General features: G+C 36.0%; 1 protein-coding gene across 1 annotated transcript in view; it reads right to left on the bottom strand.

The window, feature by feature from the left end:
• STT3B (STT3 oligosaccharyltransferase complex catalytic subunit B) overlaps positions 1-21,248 on the bottom strand; it is a 99,810-nt gene that overhangs the window by 14,693 nt on the left and 63,869 nt on the right. The window contains exons 4-9 of the mRNA XM_068981627.1: positions 18,417-18,482; positions 16,800-16,899; positions 8,447-8,545; positions 7,302-7,448; positions 6,176-6,224; positions 2,023-2,177 (exon numbers count right to left, since the gene is read on the bottom strand). Coding sequence (XP_068837728.1) covers positions 2,023-2,177; positions 6,176-6,224; positions 7,302-7,448; positions 8,447-8,545; positions 16,800-16,899; positions 18,417-18,482 — 616 coding nt within the window. The remainder of the gene's footprint in view (positions 1-2,022; positions 2,178-6,175; positions 6,225-7,301; positions 7,449-8,446; positions 8,546-16,799; positions 16,900-18,416; positions 18,483-21,248) is intronic.

The raw sequence follows: 21,248 nt of genomic DNA, 5'->3' as shown, positions 1-21,248 counted from the left end.
AAAACTAACATGGCTGAAGTCACCATCTGCAGAGATTTTGAAGCCAACTGTTTCCCCATCTATTTGACATGAAGTGATGGGACTGGATGCCATGATCTTTGTTTTTTGAATGTTGAGTTTTAAACCAGATTTTTCGCTCTTCTCTTTCACCAAGAGGCTCTTTAGTTCTCTGCTTTCAGCTAAAAGGGTGCTATCATCTGCCTCTCTGAGGTTATTGATATTTCTCCCAGCAATCTTGATTCCAGCTTGCACTTCATTCAGTCTGGCATTTCTCATGATGTACTCTGCATACAAGTTAAATAAGCAAGGTGACAATGTACACCCTGGACGTACTCCTTTCTCAATTTGGAACCAGTCCATTGTTCCACATCTGGTTCTAACTGTTGCTTCTTGACCTGCATACAGATTTCTCAGGAGGCAGGTCAGGTGGTCTGGTATTCCCATCTCTTTAAGAATTTTCCACAGTTTGTTATAATCCACACAGTCAAAGGCTTGAGCAAAGTCAACGAAGCAGATATTTTTCTGGGATTCTCTTGCTTTTTTCTATGATCCAACAGATGTTGGCAATTTGATCTGGTTGTACCTTTTCTAAATTCAGCTTGAACATCTGGAAGTTCTCAGTTCATGTACTGCTGAAGCCTATCTTGGAGAATTTTGAGCATTACTTTGCCAGTGTGTGAGATGAGTGCAACTGTGCAGTAGTCTGAGCATTCTTTGGCATTGCCTTTCTTTGGGACTAGAATGAAAACTGACCTTTTCCAGTCCTGTGGCCACTGCTGGGTTTTCCAAATTTGCTGGCATTCTGAGAGCAGCACTTTAACAGCATCATCTTTTAGGGTTTGAAATAGCTCAGCTAGAATTCCATCACCTCCACAAGCTTTGTTTGTAGTGATGCTTCCTTATTCTTAAACTTTATAGAAATAAAATCATATAAAAATATTCTCTTTTGTACTGTCTTGTTTACCTACGCTACTCTTGTATTAATTGTTGTGCTGTATTCCACTCTAAAATGCATAAGAATCTCTTTTTTCTACTGCTGATAACCTTTGGAATGTTTCTAACTAGGGGCTATTATGGATAAAGCTGCTATGTACTTTGTTAGACATGCCCTTTGTTAGACACACACACTCCCTTCTCTTAATATCTAGGATTGGGACTGCTAAATCATGAACGGGGCAATATGTTAAGCTAATTCTTCTTGAGTGATGTAGTATTAACATGGCTTTCTCCAAAGTCCACTGACCTATATAAACCAGAAAAGAATGAGTGCCATTCTTTGGTTAGCACCTGCTGCTGCTGCTGCTAAGTCGCTTCAGTTGTGTCCAACTCTGTGCGACCCCATAGACGGCAGCCCACCAGGGTGCGTCTATGGTTAGCACCTATGCAGATGCTATTTTCTCTCTCCTGACTTCACTCTGAAACTCTAACTTTTGGGTGTCATGCATGGTCCAGGCCACGAACTTGTACAAGATATTTGCTTGTGTGACCCTGTGCATATTACAAACCATTTTCAGTTTCAGGTTTTATCTTAAACAATGGCTTTAAAATAGTTTGCAATTCTAAGTCCTGTTGTTGAAAATTACATAAATCTATCAGCCAAGAGGATATTTACTTACAGGTGATTCTTATTCTATTACAAAATGTACTTTCCACTGAAATTTTTTGGATCATGGATGCCCCTGCAAAAGCCTTCCTACTGAGACAGAATTAACTGAGAAAACACAGCCAAGTCTATTCTGTCAACAAAGTTATAATTTCCAATTCTCAGCCACAGACTATCATTACATTAACCTCTCAGAAAACAGTAAGTTGAATGAAAAGCTTACATACTAGTCCAAAATTTAATAATTAAGAGTATATATATATAATGCAAATTCACTTAATTTTTTTTGGTTAAGCACTTATGCAAATTAAGAGAGGAAAGTTTATCTTCATGCAAAGTCAAGCAATGACAAAACTTTAAGGTAGAATGATAATCTCAATAACAAAAATAAACCAAAATATATATTAAAAACCTCTTACCAAATACTCTTTCATCGTTGATATTTTTAATGCAGAACCACAGGCCTGCTGGGAAGGTACACACAAGAATATGTAGATCAAAGAAGAAAGATACCCAAGTTGTAGGTTGATGCTCAGACACTGATGCAATAATTGGAATGTGTATTTTTGCATACCTGGTATTAAAGAAGTTAACGTTATTTAAAATTAAATGATAAAACAGAAGTTCCTTTTAGGTGAATAAACTTTCTTTGATTGTACTAATAGATATGGTTCCTGTCTCTCCCTCTTCTGGCTTAAAAGTACATTCCAATGTTACTTGCTATATCTGACACACACTGGTAAAACCAAAATCAACATACTTTCCCCTAAAATTAGAATTATCTAAAGCCAGTTATAAAAGTGTTGGCTCTGACTTCTACCACAAAAATCCTTGCTCAAATAGGAATTTCTTTGGCACTTGTTCTGATGCTGTAAAGAACAATATCGCATAGGAACCTGGAATGTTAGGTCCATGAATCAAAACAAATTGGAAGTGGTCAAACAGGTGATGGCAAGAGTGAACATCAACATTTTTGGAATCAGTGAACTAAAATGGAATGGAATGGGTGAATTTAACTCAGATGACCATTATATATACTACTGTCGGCAAGAATCCCTAAAAAGAAATGGTGTAGCCATCATAGTCAACAAGAGTCCAAAAATGCTGTACTTGGATGCAATCTCAAAAATGACAGAATGATCTGTTTGTTTCCAAGCCAAACCATTCAACATCACAGTAATCCAAGTCTATGCCTTGACCAGTAATGCTGAAAAAGCTGAAGTTTAATAGATCTATGAAGACCTACAAAACCTTCTACAACTAACAGCAAAGGACAACATCCTATTCATTATAGGGGACTGAAATGCAAAAGTAGGAAGTCAAGAACTACCTGGAGCAACAGGCAAATTTGGCCTCGGAGTATAGAATGAAGCAGGGCAAAGGCTAATAGAGTTTTGCCAAGGGAACACACTGGTCATAGCAAACACCCTCTTCCAACAACACAGGAGAAGACTACACATGGACATCAGCAGATGGTCAACACTGAAATCAGACTGATTATATTCTTTGCAGCCAAAGACGGAGAAGCTCTATACAGTCAGCAAAAACAAGACCGGGAGCTGACTGTGGTTCAGATCATGAACTCCTTATTGCCAAATTCAGACTTAAATTGAAGAAAGTAGGGAAAATCACTAGACCATTAGGGTATGATCTAAATCAAATTCCTTACGATTATACACTGGAAGTGACAAATAGATTCAAGGGATTAGATCGGATATAAAAGAGTGCCTGAAGAACTACGGATGGAGGTTCATGACACTGAAAAGGAGGCAGTGATCAAGATCATCCCCAAGAAAAAGAAATGCAAAATGGCTGTCTGAGGAGGACTTACAAAGAGCTATGAAAAAGTGAAAGGCAAAGGAGAAAAGAAAAGATATACCCTTTCAAATTCAGAGTTTCAAAGAATAGCAGGGAGAGATAAGAAAGCCTTCTTCAGTGATCAATGCAAAGAAATAGAGGGAAATAATAAAATTGTTTTAGGAAAGACTAGAAATCTTTTCAAGAAAATCAGAGATACTAAGGGAACTTTTCATGCAAAGATGGACACAATAAAGGACAAAAATGGTATGGACCTAACAGAAGCAGAAGATATTAAGGACACATGGCAAGAATACACAGAAGAACTATACAAAAGAGATCTTCATGAACCAGATAATCATGATGGTGTGGATCTCTCACCTAGAGCCAGACATCCTGGAATGCAAAGTCAAATGGGCCTTAGGAAGCATCACTATGAACAAAGCTAGTGGAGGTGATGGAATTCCAGTTGAGCTATTTCAAATCCTGAAAGATGATGATGCTGTGAAAGTGCTGCACTCAATATGCCAGCAAATTTGGAAAACTCAGTAGTGGTCAAAGGACTGGAAAAGGTCAGTTTTCATTCCAATCCCAAAGAAAGGCAATGCCAAAGAATGCTCAAACTACCGCACAAGTGCACTCATCTCACACGCTAGCTAAGTAATGCTCAAATTTCTCCAAGCCAGGCCTCGACAGTATACGAACTTCCAGATGTTCAAGCTGGATTTAGAAAAGGCAGAGGAACCAGAGATCAAACTGCCAACATCCGCTGGATCATCAAAAAAGCAAGAGAGTTCCAAATCGGGAAAAGAGTATGTCAAGGTTCTATATTGCCACCCTGCTTATTTAACTTATATGCAGAGTACATCATGAGAAACACTGGGCTGTATGAAGCACAAGCTGGAATCAAGACTGCCGGGAGAAATACCACTAACCTCAGATATGGAGATGACACCACCCTTATGGCAGAAAGTAAAGAACTAAAGAGCCTCTTGATGAAAGTGAAAGAGGAGTGTGAAAAAGGTGACTTAAAACTCAACATTCATAAAACTAAGATCATGGCATCTGGTCTCATCATTTCATGGCAAACAGATGGGGAAATAGTGAAAGACTTTATTTTTGGGGGCTCCAAAATCACTGCAGATGGTGACTGCAGCCATGAAATTAAGACGCTTGCTCCCTGGATGAAAAGTTATGACCAACTTAGCACATTAAAAAGCAGAGACATTATGTTGCCAACGAAGGTCCATCTAGTCAAGGCTATGGTTTTTCCAGCAGTCTTGTATAGATGTGAGAGTTGGATTATAAAGAAAGCTGAGCGCCGAAGAACTGATGCTTTTGAACTGTGGTATTAGAGAAAAGTCTTGAGCATTCCTTGGAGTGCAAGAAGATCCAACCAGTCCATCCAAAAGGAAATCAGTCCTGAATATTCATTGGAAGGACTGATGCTGAAACTGCAATACTCTGGCCACCTGATGCAAAGAGCTGACTCACTTGAAAAGACACTGATGCTGGGTAAGATTGAACGCAGGCAGAGAAGGGGACAACAGAGGATGAGATGGTTGGATGGCATCACCGAATCAATGGACTTGAGTTTGAGTAAACTCTGGGGGTTGGTGATGGACAGGGAAGCCTGACACGCTGCAGTCCATGGGGTCACAAAGATTTGGACACAACTGAGGGACTGAACTGAACAAGCACTTCCTAAGTTTGCACCAATGAGTTCGATTACCTTTTGGATGTGTGACTAGCAGAATAACTCATCCAATAAGATATCCTATTGTGGCAATACCTTTCTTAACACAGAGATGGCACAGAGGTGGTTGGTGAGAGACATGGAAAGGACAGGACAGATTTTCTCTGAAATGTCCTAAGATTCCAAAGTGGGCAAGTATAAGTTTGAAAACAAGAGTAGTATGACTAATAAAATTTTAACCTAGAATTTTTAACCTAGTCAGAATTAGTTAACTTCTACAACTGGGATTTTTCCCTCAAACTCTCTGGTGATGCAAAGGCTGATCTCTGGGAGTATGTGTCTGTTAGCTTCAGCCACCCATACATCATTTGCTTATGCCCTTTAATTAGGCTTGACTTGGGGCCTTTTTGGTATTATATCAAAGGGCAGGCCTGATCAATAAAATGTGGTAGGTTTTTTATTGGGCCACATGGAGTAACAGAATAGCAGAATCAAGGGAGAGAGATCAATATCACCAAGAGATATTTTCTTATCCTTAAGAAAACATTTTTAGAGTTAAAAAAAGTATTGAGCTAATGTAAAAATATTTTTTTTATTAACTCATCTCATAAAAGCACTCTTAAAAAATGCAACAAATATCCTCTAGTATATCTGATGGTTAAAAAACACCAAGAAACTTAGATAAAATTAAATTTTTTCTCATATCTACAGCATATGGATTTATAACATAGAATCTATCCTTAAGGGTTAAAAATTAAATATTACTAACAGATGGAAACTTTGAATACATTGGTAAAACAAACAAACAAAAATCAATCATTAAAATGGCATGTGATACCTGAAATGTTTTAATAAACAAAAATAAGGAGCTGCCCATAAAGAACAGAAATATGACTTACATATCAAACTACAGGTGAACTCCAAACGGATATTATAACAAAGACAAAATACAACATTTACTAAACTGGTATATGCTAAATATTTTAGAATGTTGCCTGGTATTGACAGTAGATATTAACAATAAAGAAGACAAAAGAATATTTAAATAACATGAGGGCAAATAACTTATCTGCACTTACCCAGTGTCCCACAATGAGTAAAACCTGCCACTCCATGGTGCAATGTAACCTTGGAAGGAAAAATGCAAGGGAAATTCATTGCCCTTTCATTGTTTTTATTGGTTTTATGTTTACTGATTATTTGGACTAATTTTAAGCTAATGTTAAAAGAACTGCCTTAAAAAAAAAAAAAAGGTTATACTGTATTTCACACAGCTGGTCATCAGATATAGTAGTAGTAGCGTTAAGCCACTCAGTCATGTCCAGCTCTTTGTGATCCTACAGATCCTTTGTGATCCTCTGTCCATGGAATTCTCAGGCAAGAATACTGGAGTGGGTTGCCATTCCCTTCTCCAGGGGGGTCTTTCTGACCCAGGGATTGAACCCGGGTCTTCTGCATTGCTGGCAGAGTCTTTACTGTCTGAGCCTCAGGGATCAAATTTAAAAAATACCCATGGACATTATATTTCCAAAGAAATACAACAAGCTGACTGAAAACACTGTAGACAGCTTTCCGATTCTTTTAAACCTCTGACTGACTAGTAAAATAAAGATATTAAGAAAGCACTGGATAATTTTTAAAAGTGAGAGGTGTCCAGCATGCCAAATTTAGATCAATTACAAAGGTGATTTTAAACATTTGTGCCTTTTACTCCTGTCAATTAATTCTTAATGATTTTACGAGCTAAGCTGGTACATTAATTTGACATACCTTCAGAAAGAATTTGATTTGTTTCTAGTGACTAGTAAAGTCAGGAAAAGAAAGTAACTTAGAATCCAGCTGACTGAAAACCGATCTGGTTGGCTATTTAGAAGCAGGAGACAGAGTATGTAACACACTAGGGAGGGTAAACCTACGCCGTTAACACTGGAAACTTTGAATTTTATACATTTTGGGCCTAATCATCTATCAAGAGGATGCTAGAATGTGGATTTAACAGAACCTGAAGCAACAAATATATCATTTAAAAAAAGAAATTTGTAGTGCTGTTCAGATTTTAGAACCTTTGACTTATTTTCATACTGTTTCTAAGGAAACAACAGCTGACCTACTAGGATAAATGGAACATGTACCAAACTTGCAAAAGAATTTACCTTTTGCAATGACATAGAGACAATATTCACGTCAACAGGTGATGACACCTACCTGTATAAGTCAAATAGATGACACTAAGGAACACAGCACCTGCAGCTAGTGACACGCCCAAAAAGAACAGGGTTTGGAATTCTTGTTTTGTTAACCGGTCTCTCAGATACTGCAAGAAAGCATAAGCTTGCAGCAATGCAAAGACACCTAATTAAAGAGAAGGTTCATGTAAGTAATCAATGAAGCATTTTCCCAAGAACACTGAGAAACATTAATTTGGAAAACTGAGAATACCCTGTACATTTCAGTGATCTGACATTTCCTTTGTCAAATGACAGGTAACCAATTAATACATCCAAAAAATTCTGTCACATATTTTTTTTTCTAATATATGAACAGAGAAGTCTGTTGTGCTGTAGTCCGCAGGGACATGACTCAGCGACTGAACAACAATATATGGTTATTGTTCATAGTTGGGGTGGGTATGTGTGGTTCCAGATTCTCACTGAAAATCTGATGATAAAAGCTATGGATCATCATCATCTCAAAAAGTTAAATATACTGATATTTATAAAATGCTACAAACAAAATGACTACCCATGGGTTTTCTATGGGTCATGGACCTTGTGTGGAAATCTCTGATGAAGTTTTATTCACAGATCTCTCATTATATCTTGTTATCTGTGACCCAGATTAATGACGGCAAAATGCTCTGCTTTAGGGAGAATTATGTGACTTTATAATCAATATAAAAGCCCTTAATTCTAGTTAGTAGGGATGGATAACATATTTTAGTAAGATGTAAAGAATATAAAAATGAAATGTTCCATTCCACCTAAATTTGGTAAAATGACAACTCAGTGGTATAATAACTCAGTATACAGATATATTACTATTTAATATTTGTTTATACAAAGCAAATGTTATTTAGTGTTGGCAAAAAAGGATGTTTTACCTTCTCAAAACAGCCATACCTGGGAAGACAGGCACTTTCAGAAGCCCAATACCAGAAAGTCTCAATAAATTCTCCGGTCATATTTTACTAAATTCTCCGGTCATATTTTAGAGTGGTGATGTTTTAGAACTAATACAATGAAAATTAGAAACAGCAACAAAACCCCAAAAGAACCCTTCATTCTACTGAAGATCAGTCAGTCACACATTCATGGATTCTTTAGAAGAAAGAACACAGATATTTTTCCTACCTGCAGCTGCCATGTGTTCACTTGTTCTGATTGGCTGGAATCCCACAAAAGGTATCTGCATGGATAATATTAGGCCCACAATATAGAAAGTGCTATATGCTATAAAGACAAAATAGGAAACAAGGACAATTCACTATTACCATTAAGTACTTCAAACATAGATATATACATGATTCATATATTTTTTTAGCAAAGTTTTAACTGAACTTATTTTAATAGAATTTTGAAGTGACTATTCTATTTGATACATATCTGATGATTAATCAATCATACATTATAAAACATATAATTATTTTGTGCCATTTAAAAAAAGTATTATTTTAAGGAGACTGGTGCTGTTTTCTTCTTCTGAAAATGGAATCAAATTTTTTCAATCTATCATTAACAATTGTTGACACGACCCAAGAAGCATGTAAACACCATTCCTATTAGCATTAACACAAAGTATGCATGACCAAATGAAAGCTTATCATTATCCTATATGAGCAGCTTGCAGTCTGAAAAGCTTTTAAGTATTTCACAACCTTTTTATAATCTCCTAATATTTTTGTACAGTAATGTAACCAATTTAAATACTAGGTTTTCTATGATTAAAGAACAAAAGAACTAAGGGCACAGAGGTCAAGTCATAAAACAGGTTAGTTACAGATTTATTAGGATCTAATAAAGGAAACTTATTTGCTTTCTGCACTGAATATACTATGTAGTATTCTTGGCTTATATCAACCTAAGTGTATAGGCAAACTGGGGAGCGGTTACAGCTTGTATGAAGGACTTGTTTTTGCATTAAGGTGTTCACAGATCATTACAGTGAAAGTATTTGGAATAGTCGTAATTAAAACTTACTTTGAAAAAAAGTTAAAACTCTTCTGAAATAAGTAAATGTGAAAAATATTCCATTTATAAAGCTTATTATACACATCACCTTATGAAGGATAGTCAATATTTAGTGCTTGGCAAATAAAGTACTCTACTAGGAAAAGAAGACTGCAGGAGAACGGTTCAGCAGACACATCTGTATGCCACACACTGTGCAGCACAGCACACGCTTCTCTCTACCCAATGCAGCTGAGAGAGAATGCTTATCCACTGCTAAAAGAAACCCATCCATATGAGGTAAATGATAGGCTAATATTTCAAATGTTAAGGTGCCTTCCAAGCTGTCTGATCAGAGAGGACTACAGTATTAGGAAAAGGCTAAGAAGCTTAAGTAAATGTAATAGGAAGGACTGATGTATAAAGTTTCTGATGACCTCAAGCTAACAAAGAAATGGTCGAGAGGGTCCTGAGGAACAAACTCATCGAACAATCTACTTTCCAGACACATTAGTGTTGGACTAGAACTACTCTCAATCAGATATGTGAATGCAAATGCAATAAAAGTAAATATGAACAAGAAATTCTTGACTGTGTGGATCACAATAAACTGGAAAATTCTGAGAGAGGGGAATACCAGACCACCTGACCTGCCTCTTGAGAAACCTATATGCAGGTCAGGAAGCAACAGTTAGAACTGGACATGGAACAACAGACTGGTTCCAAATAGGAAAAGGAGTATGTCAAGGCTGTATATTGTCACCCTGCTTATTTAACTTCTATGCAGAGTACATCGTGAGAAACACTGGGCTGGAGGAAGCACAAGCTGGAATCACGATTGCCGGGAGAAATATCAATAACCTCAGATATGCAGATGACACCATCCTTATGGCAGAAAGAGAAGAACTAAAAAGCCTCTTGATGAAAGTGAAAGTGGAGAGTGAAAAAGTTGGCTAAAAGCTCAACATTCAGAAAACAAAGATCATGGCATCCGGTCCCATCACTTCATGGGAAATAGATGGGAAAACAGTGGAAATAGTGTCAGACTTTATTTCTGGGGGCTCCAAAATCACTGCAGATGGTGACTGCAGCCATGAAGTTAAAAGACACTTACTCCTTAGAAGAAAAGTTACGACCAACCTAGATAGCATATTAAAAAGCAGAGACATTACTTTGAAAACAAAGGTCTAGTCAAGACTATGGTTTTTCCAGTGGTCATGTATGGACGTGAAAGTTGGACTGTGAAGAAGGCTGAGCGCTGAAGAATTGACGCTTTTGAACTGTGGTGTTGGAGAAGACTCTTGAGAGTCCCTTGGACTGCAAGGAGATCCAACCAGTCCATTCTGAAGGAGATCAGTCCTGGGTGTTCTTTGGAAGGGATGATGCTAAAGCTGAAACTCCAGTACTTTGGCCACCTCATGAGAAGAGTTGACTCACTGGAAAAAGACTCTGATGCTGGGAGGGATTGGGGGCAGGAGGAGAAGGGGACGACAGAGAATGAGATGGCTGGATGGTATTACTGACTCGATGGATGTGAGACTGGAGTTGGTGATGGACAGGGAGGCCTGGTGTGCTGCGACTCACGGGGTCACGAGTCGGACACGAATGAGCGACTGAACTGATGTCACATATATTTGAACTGCCAACCATTTGGGTTGATGGTGTTCAAACAGCAGTATGTTTCTCTTACAAATCAGCCTGCGTAGATGCACAAAGAGTCAAGCAGGCAGAATTAGGGAAAAAAATGGGAACATCATCATTTTGTGACCTTGAAGAACTGTTGTTATTCAGTCACTAAGTCCTATCAACTCTTTGTGACTCCATGGACTACAATGCGTCAGGCTTCCCTGTTCTTCACTATCTCCTGAAGTTTGCTCAAATTCATGTCCATTGAGTTGGTGAAGCTATTCAACCATCTCACCCTCTGCTGCCCTCTTCTCTTTTTGCCTTCAATCTTTCCCAGCATCAGGGTCTTTTCCAATGAGTTGGCTCTTCACATCAGGTGGCAAAATTACTGAAGCTTCAGCTTCAATATCAGTCCCTCCAATGAATATTCAGGATTGATTTTCTTTTAGGATTGACTGTTTGCTCTCCTTGCAGTCCAAGGGACTCTCAAGAGTCTTCTCCAACACCACAACTCAAAAGCATTGTTTCTTCAGTGCTCAGCCTTCTTTATGGTCCAACTCTCACATCCACACATGACTACTGGAAAAACCATAGCTCTGACCAGACAGACTTTTGTCAGCAAAAGTGAACTACCTTCACTTCACCAACTATTTCTGCTTCTTAATACACTGTCTAGGTTTGTCATAGCTTTCCTTCCAAAGAACAAGTGTCTTTCATTTCATGGCTGCAGTAACTATCCACAGTGAGTTTGAAGCCCAAGAAAATCTGTTACTGTTTCCACTTTTCTGGGGATATTCAAAAAGAGACTAAATCTGCTAATATTTTCATTTCAGTGGTTTCATGCAGCTACAGAGGCATTCACTGCATTAGGTAAAGAAAACTTTATAAAGAAGTGGTACACTAGAGTTCAAGTTAATAAAAAAAAGTGATAGAGATGGGTTCAAGAAAAAGAAACTCAATCTCAAGAAATATAAAAAAGGCCAGGTGGGACTTTAACTTGCAAACACATTACTTTGTAAATATGAGTTAGTGTTAAACAAATTTCAACTAATAGAAACAGACATGTTCTTAACAATATTTTACCTATAAATATTCCTCTATCCAAACTAACCTCATTTATACCTACTTACTTATTTATACCTACACTGATGATTCAAAGCTAATAAACGTGATAAATGCAGTAATCCGAAGATAACCATTTTCTTTTAAAAGAACTTGACTCATGTCTTCCCTATTTTTATCTTTTTTGGATCAGTGATACTGAGATGTTTACATAGAGGGCTGTATGTTCTACTTCATAGTACTCTTTAATACACAAATATTTCCATTGTTAAAAGCCCCAAATGGAGTCAGCAGTGCTGAAATTCAAGACTCAATACCCAATCCTAACTGCAGTCACAACCTTCCCCGGGAATACTATTCTACTAGGTCGGCATGGAATGTTCTGTCAGCACAAATCAGGTAATTCTTTCTAACCCCCACTGCCCAAAGAAAGAGGAGGGAATCTGCCACAAAGACCCTTTCCCTCCCCCACCACAGGTAGGTTACCTAAGCCTGAAAGGCTTTTTTGGTTATGAATTCCTTGTCTTGCCTATAAAAATCTTTCCCTTACTGTGGTTCTTTGGAGCTCCTTTCTACTTGGCTAGATTAGTGATGCTGCCCAACTTATGAATCATTAATAAAGCCAATTAGATACTTAAAATTCAGTCAGTTGAATTTTGTTTAAAAAAAAAAAATTCCAAGTTCATCTTGCTTAATACTGCCCTTCTTCTTGAACCTGTAAAATTAGACATGCATCATACCTCAATTTAAATCCCATTTACAAACCCATGTTTTTAAACAAAGAAAACAAGAATTAGCAATACGTATTAACAAACAGTGAAACTAGAAGAAATAGTGAAGTAGCCCTCAATTCTTAAACCATTCTCCAATGCAAAATGAAAACCTGTTTTTCTCGAGTCTTTGTACCATATGTTTTAAAAATTATCTCTTTAATTCATTCAAATATTAAGTTATGGTCTATTATGGTCAAGACATTCTAAAAATACAATCTGACCTTCTAAGAATCAGATATCCAATTTGGAAAACCACGCATGTACACAAGTTACCGCAATACAATGGAGCAAGTACATGCGACATTGGTGGAAAAAACCCTGGCTCTGTAAGAACTTAAAGGAGGGCGAGAGCTCTGCTTCCTGACCTGGACGTTGAAGACGCACGAAACACCGCCTGCACCATTCTCCGACACTCTCAGAACCCTCCACAGCACACGCACAGAGCAATCGTTCTCTACCAGTTCTTCCTCCAGACTCTGAAACTTGACCGAACTATGGTCTTCACAACCTTCTGTCCATCTATCTTAACCTACATTTTTTTACCCTTTAAACCAGAAGAATAAAGCTTTCTTTCTATCAAAGTAGTGAGTTCTAAGGAAACAAACAAGACCAATAGTGTGGTAAATCATTCATTACATCATGACAATGTTACCACACTGCCATCCTGTGGAAGTATAGTTACTGGCAATTTACTCCTGCAGATCAAACTTCCAATGTGTTAGAATTCCCCTCAAATTATCATTAGGAAGATATATACAAAGTCTGTTAGCTTATTTGTAAGCAAAGAAAATCTCTTTGATTTGGGACAAACAGTAATCTTCTAAAACAGAACCTAAACATCTTTTCACTTTTACAGTACTTTTTTCAAGGGTATTGGGTGGGACTAGATTGATACAGAAAAGAAACAAACCACTGTTCTTGGCTTAAGGTGCACAAATGAGTTGGTTTGTAAAATAAAAGGCACCAAAAGGCCTGATTCGAGTACCAAAGAAATGCCCAGTTTTCAAGAAGCTCTTGCTGTTCCCCAAAGTAACCTTTAAGTACTTTCTTTCTCCCTGACAAAGCATCACAATTTAAGTTGACAGCACCCTTCATGCTTTTAAAATACTATTGTACGTCCCTTTATGTAAATAAAGTTAGAAAAGGTTTTGTGAATATTATATTCCAGTTAACTCTAATCTACCATGAAATCACCTTAGGATTCGCTCTATCTCCTGGGTGATATTTAATAGAAAGGGCTGGCAAAACATTTTCTCTCTCAACCACAACAGCACTAACCAAAAGAAACAGAAAATACTTTAAAACTCAACCAGTTCTGCTTTATTATTAATAAATATGATTAAAGGTTTACAAGACTGTTGAAATCTTTGATTAATAAAGATATTTTACTGTTTGGTTACTGTGAATGCTGATAAATAAAGGGAGTGAAAGATGGCAAGAAATATACATGAAATTACAGCTTACAAGACCCCCCCAAAAAAACACAAAACAAACAAACAAAAACCCTCCACAGATGCTTCTTGACCAGCAGAGAGAAATATAATGACTAACAGATACAAGAGAAAAAATAATTTTTCTTTCTCAAGGATGTGGTTCATTATAAACTGTATTGAATGAATCTTTTAAACTATTTTACAAGCTCTATTTTAAAAGCAGGAAGAAGTGACTTGTGCAAAACATCTGAATGGAGACACAATGACAATTTTAAAAATAGCAAATATACCTAGTACTGATACTTAAAATGAAATCAAGCATAGGATAGCAAAAAAGAACAACAAAGAAATATAATTTTAAAATGTAAGATGATGCTCCTTGGTAACTTCTAGAGCTGTATAGAAATGAGGAGGGTAGGGAAGTTAGACTTTGCTAATCTAACTTCACTTCCTTTTTAGCTCTTCTTCCTCTTTCTGATTCAGGGGCATTTCACAAAGGTCTATCCCTCAATCTTCTCCCTAACTCTGTCCTCCTGACCATTACATTTTTAGGGCCCTACATTTTTAAAATTAAAGAAACTCTCAGTTCTTCCCCATAACCATTTAATTTAAAAACATTTTTTTCTTATACCATTCCAAAACAAAAAGCTCAGAGTTATTGTTTAATCCATCATCTTCTTTTCTGGATTCCAATGCTGGCTTACAGTGTTTTCAGGGTAACGAGATATATAATCACATGTTGATATATTTCTACAATAAGGTAGTTATTTATATGGTAGGCAACACAGTTACAATGATTTTTTGCATCACAGAGTATTGAGCCAAAATATCTACATTTAGGCTTCAGCTCCATTACTAGCTACATGATCCTGAGCAAATTGTCTTCTCTTGTTTAACAGGACCTATCCTCAACGTGAGGTTGTAAAGAGTAAATGAGTTCAATACATGCAAAGAACTTAGGACAGCTCATGGTGTATAAGAACCACCTGATATATATATGTACTATTTCAGTGGTGATTGTTATAAAGTATGCTGAAGTGGGTATAAACCTAATTAGCAGATTATAACTTTTTAAAAATACTGATATAACACATACTAAAAAAACCCCACCCTTTTAAAATGTACCACTGAGTGGTTATTATAGTCACAAAGTTGCGTGACTATCACCACTATTTAATTCTAGAACACCCCCCACCCCCCGCCCGCAAGAAACCCTGTATCTATAAGCTGTCACTCTAGTCTCCAAACTCTTGGCAACATCTGAACCAACTTTCTGTCTCTAACCTGCTTGCTGTCTTTATAGATTTGCCACCTCTGGACATTTTATACAGAAAGAATCCTACAATATATGGCCTTTTGTGTCTGGTTTATTTTACTTAGCACAATGTTTTCAAGGTTCACAATATAGCATGTATCACCTTTATTCCTTTTCACTGCCGAACAACATTCCACTGTACGGATACACCATATTTTATCCATTCATCAGTTAATGGACAGTGGGTTGTCTTTAGTTTTTGGCTATTATGAACAATGAATGCTGCTATGAACATTACAAGTTTCAGTGTAAGTATATATGTTTCAATTCTCTTGGGTATATACCAAGGAGTGGATTTGTGGGTCACAGTAACTTTTAAGTTTTTGATAAACTGCCAAACTACTATGGTTTTTAATCAAATAAACAGCTTTATTATTTTTGTTAATGTTTTCCAACATTATTATAATAGAATTGTATTACTTCATTATAAAGACACTGGTTTCAGATGACAACTTCTCTGTGATTAATACAACCTAAAACCTATAAAAGTTCTGTCTCTATCACAGAAAGTGAGTTCTAAGATTCAAGACACCATCTATTACTAAGCATCTTATTCTAAAGAGGTGTTCTAAAACCTGCAGAGCAAATTAAAATCTTGCAGACAAAAACCCTCAGTCTACACTATGGTCTGAATGTTTATAAACCCAATACCCGAGGAAAGGGTATTAGGAGGTAGCCTTTGGGAAGTGATTAAATAATGAGGTCACTGGGGAACAAGCACCTTTTCAAAAGCGGCCGAGAGAGCTGGCTTGTTCCTTCTACCACATGGGGACAGAGACGGTATCAAGCTAAGAAACAGGAGAAGAGCCCTCAGAAGAATGTAAGCATTCTGGTGCTTTCTAGCTTCCAAATTGAGAAATTTCTCTTGTTTATAAACTACCCAGTCTGTGGCATTTTTGTTATAGCAGCTTGAATGGATTAAGACAGTGTGCTGTATATTATTCAGAAAGGGCTTTCAAAAGCTTATTAAACTGTTAAGATGCTCAGTCTCTTGCAAGTAAGGTGAATTAGAATAGTGTGTATATATAATGTAATAGTGTGTTTATAGTGTGTATGTATCATTTCCCCAAATTAAAAAAAAAAGGCTGGTAAATATTAAATTGAGACTTATTTTGCAAAAACAAAACAAACTGATTAAGGAAAAATTGATAATAACACACTTCAGTAAAAATGCCTAACCCTCCTTATGAATACAAAAAGGCAGAACACTGTAAAGTTAGCTTTATTACTCATGGGTAATACCAACCAAACAGAAATGTCTGACAATGAAAGAATGTATACAAAACACCTCTTAGACGTTGACAGATATCAGAAGTCTAATCACTTACCTATGTAGACTCTTTTGCTGTATCTCTGCATCAGTAACAACACAAATACATGCAGTGGAATAAGGTTGATAATAAACACATAACCACCCCAAGCAGAGACCTATGAGTAAAGAAATGCTAAGTTAAATAATTTACATATTTGCTTCTTAAAGTAGATAAATTCTGCCACAAAAGTCTAAACATAAACACTAGGATTTTCAGCAATTTTGAGATGCTTCAAAATAACCTATTTTTTCTATAACATATAAATAACCTACTTTTTGTTTTTTATTGATAATTAAAACAACACAATCCCATAATTCCAATATACTTTTCTATATCCACTGATATCCACTAGAGGAATGGTCAAATTAAACTTATTAAGAACACTGAGAACAGTTTGTGAATTGGCAAGAAAAACACTGTCACAGAGATACAGACTTTAGAATACATATCATAAACTTTTAAAAGCAAAAAACCCTTTGCTCTCCCCCATTTTTTATGGTAAATACATTACAACAGACTTCACAGAGAGTAAGAACAATGGATGTTAACATCAGTCAACACCTCAACTGAAAGGAATACTCTGATGGTCTGGATATGCTTTGTGATCCTCAAGATAAAAGGTACTACCTTGGGTATAAATTTCTTCCTACTAATGGATACAAACCAGGATCCCAGTTTAATGTTTAGCCTGTATCACAAAGCTAGAAATATTCTATTTATCAGTATGTTCTGGTCTAAATTAATAAAGATCCTAAAGATTATGCTTATTCCAGACCAAAAGAACTTATTATTTTTTAAGAACATTCAATTCAGTAACAATAATAAGGTCTCTCAAGATCAAGTTCTTACATGTGCTCTAATAATGAAAAGCTTGATAGAACCATTTGAATCAACAGTCACCTTAGGAGACTATATGTTAACATACATTCTAACAATGTTTCAGTCATGTGCTATTTTTTCACCAAAGACAACATTCCTCTGGTTGAGCTCCAGTTCTACTTGAAGGACTTCTGGTTATTTCTAAAATTTAAGTCTAAACTTAGAAGAGAGTAAGTTTGCTATTACTGAGCACAACGTGCCTAGGACACATTAATTAGGCACATAATATGTCCTAACCTTTAACCACTTTAAAAGGGCCATGGATAATTTGGAAACACAAATTCCATGACATTTGTTTAACAACCAAAAAAAAGTTACCTAAGATTATCATTAGTTTTCAGCATAAGAAAACCATATAGGCTGTGGTGTGGAAAGAAAAGGAGGAGATTAAAGAGGTGATACTGAACTCCAATCTTAAGTAACCTGTTGAAAAAATTAGACAAGCAGTTCACAGGTTAACCCATTATTTACAAAACGTTGTACAGCTGAAAGAAAATTTTTGTGTTCACTTGCTTGCAAATATGTTTTGGGAGGTTGAGTATTAGTCCTCCATCACCCGTAAAGTAGAAGTCCATACAAGACCCTGAAGATAGGAGTAGGGAAGAAAATGGTAGTAAGGAAAGAGAATGCATGAAGTAAGATCTTAAAGACTTGAGGAGAAAGGAAGTAAAGAACTGCCCTGACTGAGAAGGCACTGGTCTAGTTGCCGAAGACTTAGACCTCATGTATTCAGTTTCAAGTATGAAATCTTACCATATAGAAATACGACAAGCAGCAGCACATCGTCCAAAAAACTGACCCAGTTTTTACAGATTTTACCTAAAAAACAAACAAGCAACTGATATAAAAATGTTTATAAATGTTCCTGTTGATTGAAAAAAGGTTAAGTGTTTAGTAAACTTGTATTATAAAAAGCGAAAATTATTCTTTAAAAAGGGTAATGAGATTACACAGATACTTAGATTCACTTACTAACACTGGATAGTAGTCAGACATTTTAGGAGTAGCTTTGATTTTTTTAGTTATGTAGTTTTTAGTAAAAAGAATCATATCAAAAGAAACAATGTATATTTTTCCATTTGTTCTATTTTCTATCTCAAAATGATTAATATCAACAAATTAAGATTTTAAACTAAAGAATAAATTTGTTTAGTAACTCTACATTTTTATATGGCAGGTTTGCTTAGACCTAACACCTTAATCTGTGGTTTTTCTTCATCTGACTGTGACCACCTATATATCAATATTAATTATGAACATTCATTTCTGAAAACAAATTAAGCTGGAAATTTTATGACACTACAATCAACATCTTCATTAAGTTTATATTCTTAAATTTCTAGAAGACCTAATGTCAGTAAAATTCTCAATTACTCTCAAGACAATAGTCTGTAAACAAAGGTTTAAAAAGTTGACAAATGTCTATGGTCTAAAAAGAAACTAATCAAAGAGTTTATATGTTCACCTGAAAGAGCAAAATACATCAGCACCTTCAGAAACAGAATTTAAAATTTTAAAAGAATAAGCTCTGAATACTTCTGCCAAAAGCAATGGGTCATCTTTAAGATGAATCAAGTGAGGGTCCTAAAGAAATGATAGACATAAGGCCCATTATAAGCAATCCTGTATTAAGAGCTATCTTTATGTCCTGATATGATAGGAAGTTCAACTTAACGGTATTATACAGAGTTTATTTCATGGAATTCTTATTTTCAAAATGGTCTTCTATTAGTACATTAAAACAAACCACAGGTGACATCAACCTTTGGGGAAATTGTAACAAAAAAGGAAGGGAAAGAGGAAGAAAAGAGAAACATTCCTAATTCACAGCACTTCAAGCTGCCTGAGACTTCTAAAAGACTATGAAACACTGCTCGGAATTCAGAATTCAGTGTTCCAAAACACTGCTCGGAATACAGTGCACGTGTATGCCAAAATATACTCTGGTCTTCTCCCCCAAACCATGCCAACTTTGAAAAGGTTTCCCTTTGGACAGGGTAAAATAACGGGTCCTATGGGGAGGGGATATGTTAAAATATTTAAATTTTTTAAAGCAAGAAAATTATAATCTGGAAGTTTGTTTTATAACTTTATTCATATACTGAAAGCCACTGAACTGTATACTTTGAAAGACTAAATTTTATAGTATATAAATTATTTCTCAAAAAAAGTTTGTGCAGTGAAGTTAAAATAGTCCATAATGGGAAACTGCTTATATTAGAAGTGTATGAGTGCTCAACTGTGCATGACTCTTTGCAGCCCTATGGACTGTAGCCTGCCAGGCTTCACTATCCGTGGGATTTTCCAGGCAAGAACACTGGAGTGGGTTGCCATTTCCACTTCCCAGCCCAGGGATCAAACCCGCATCTCCTGAGTCTCCTGCACTGGCAGGTGATTCTTTATCACTGAGCCACCACCCAGGAAGATTCCTTCCATTAGACGAGATGATCTCAAATGACTAATATAATGATCTAGAAAAATTTAAGCAAAAACTGAGAAATAAAATAACAGAAAGAGATACCATGTTCTGAGATGACTCTCAGAAGTATTATGCTGTAATGAAGTAAGTCAGACATAAAGGGCCACCCCAAACTGTCTGTTTCTATAACATGGCATTGCGGAAAAGAAACTCCCAGAGATAATACAGACAGAAATCAGATCTGTGATTGCAAGTAATGCAGTTAAAGGACAAGGCTGATTACAAAGGCACAGGAAGAAACTTAAAATCCCACAACTATAGGATGCAATGTGGTGAGAAGTATTGTTCTAAGTACTATTCTATCTATATTAGCTCTATTTTTGGTGATAGTAACAATGGAAACGAACATTTACTCATCCCTTTCTGTGTTCTTACAAAGTTCTGTACCTTTATATGAATTAGCTTATTTAAACCATATGAGGTAAATTTCTTTTTTCACTTTGCAACAGGATTTTATTTTTCCTTTATATCCATTACAGTGTTTGAAACCTAAAGAAATCATTTTTTCCCTCAAATTTGGATGTGTATAAAATTATCACTTGTCTTTCATTTTATAACTGATGAAACAGACATGGAGGAGGTTTAAACAGCTCCAAGTGATAGAACTGGAATTCAAACAAAGAGGAAGATGATCCAAGAAAAACAAACAGTGAAACAAACTACTTGAAACTATAATCAAAGACAGCTTTCCAGAAATAAAAATTAACAATATACTGTGTTGAAAGGGTTTACCATTTCCAGGAGTACCAACTTTGGTACATATCTTAGGAAATCTATTAGAGTTCAATGCTATATAGGTAAAAAACAAAAAATAAAAAACTCATTATTTCTTCAGAAAAAAAAAAAGACATTTCTTATGAAACATATAAAATTAGGTTAACAGTAAGAAGCAAAATGATGGTAGTACAATTTCAAAAATTTCAAGTAAAGAACAAATGACCCAGACCTTTCTATCTAGCCAAACTCACATATGAGACCAGCAATACCATGTATAAAAAAATGTGTAAATGACATTAAAATACAAAATACTATATATTAGTTTATAAAATATATTACATACTTAATAATATGTAATACATAACAAAAGCCATATATGAAAATTACAG

This window comes from Capricornis sumatraensis, chromosome 10 (assembly GCF_032405125.1).
Source record: "Capricornis sumatraensis isolate serow.1 chromosome 10, serow.2, whole genome shotgun sequence".
NCBI classification, from domain to species: Eukaryota; Metazoa; Chordata; class Mammalia; order Artiodactyla; family Bovidae; genus Capricornis; species Capricornis sumatraensis.
This window is presented reverse-complemented; position numbering and strand designations above follow the sequence as displayed.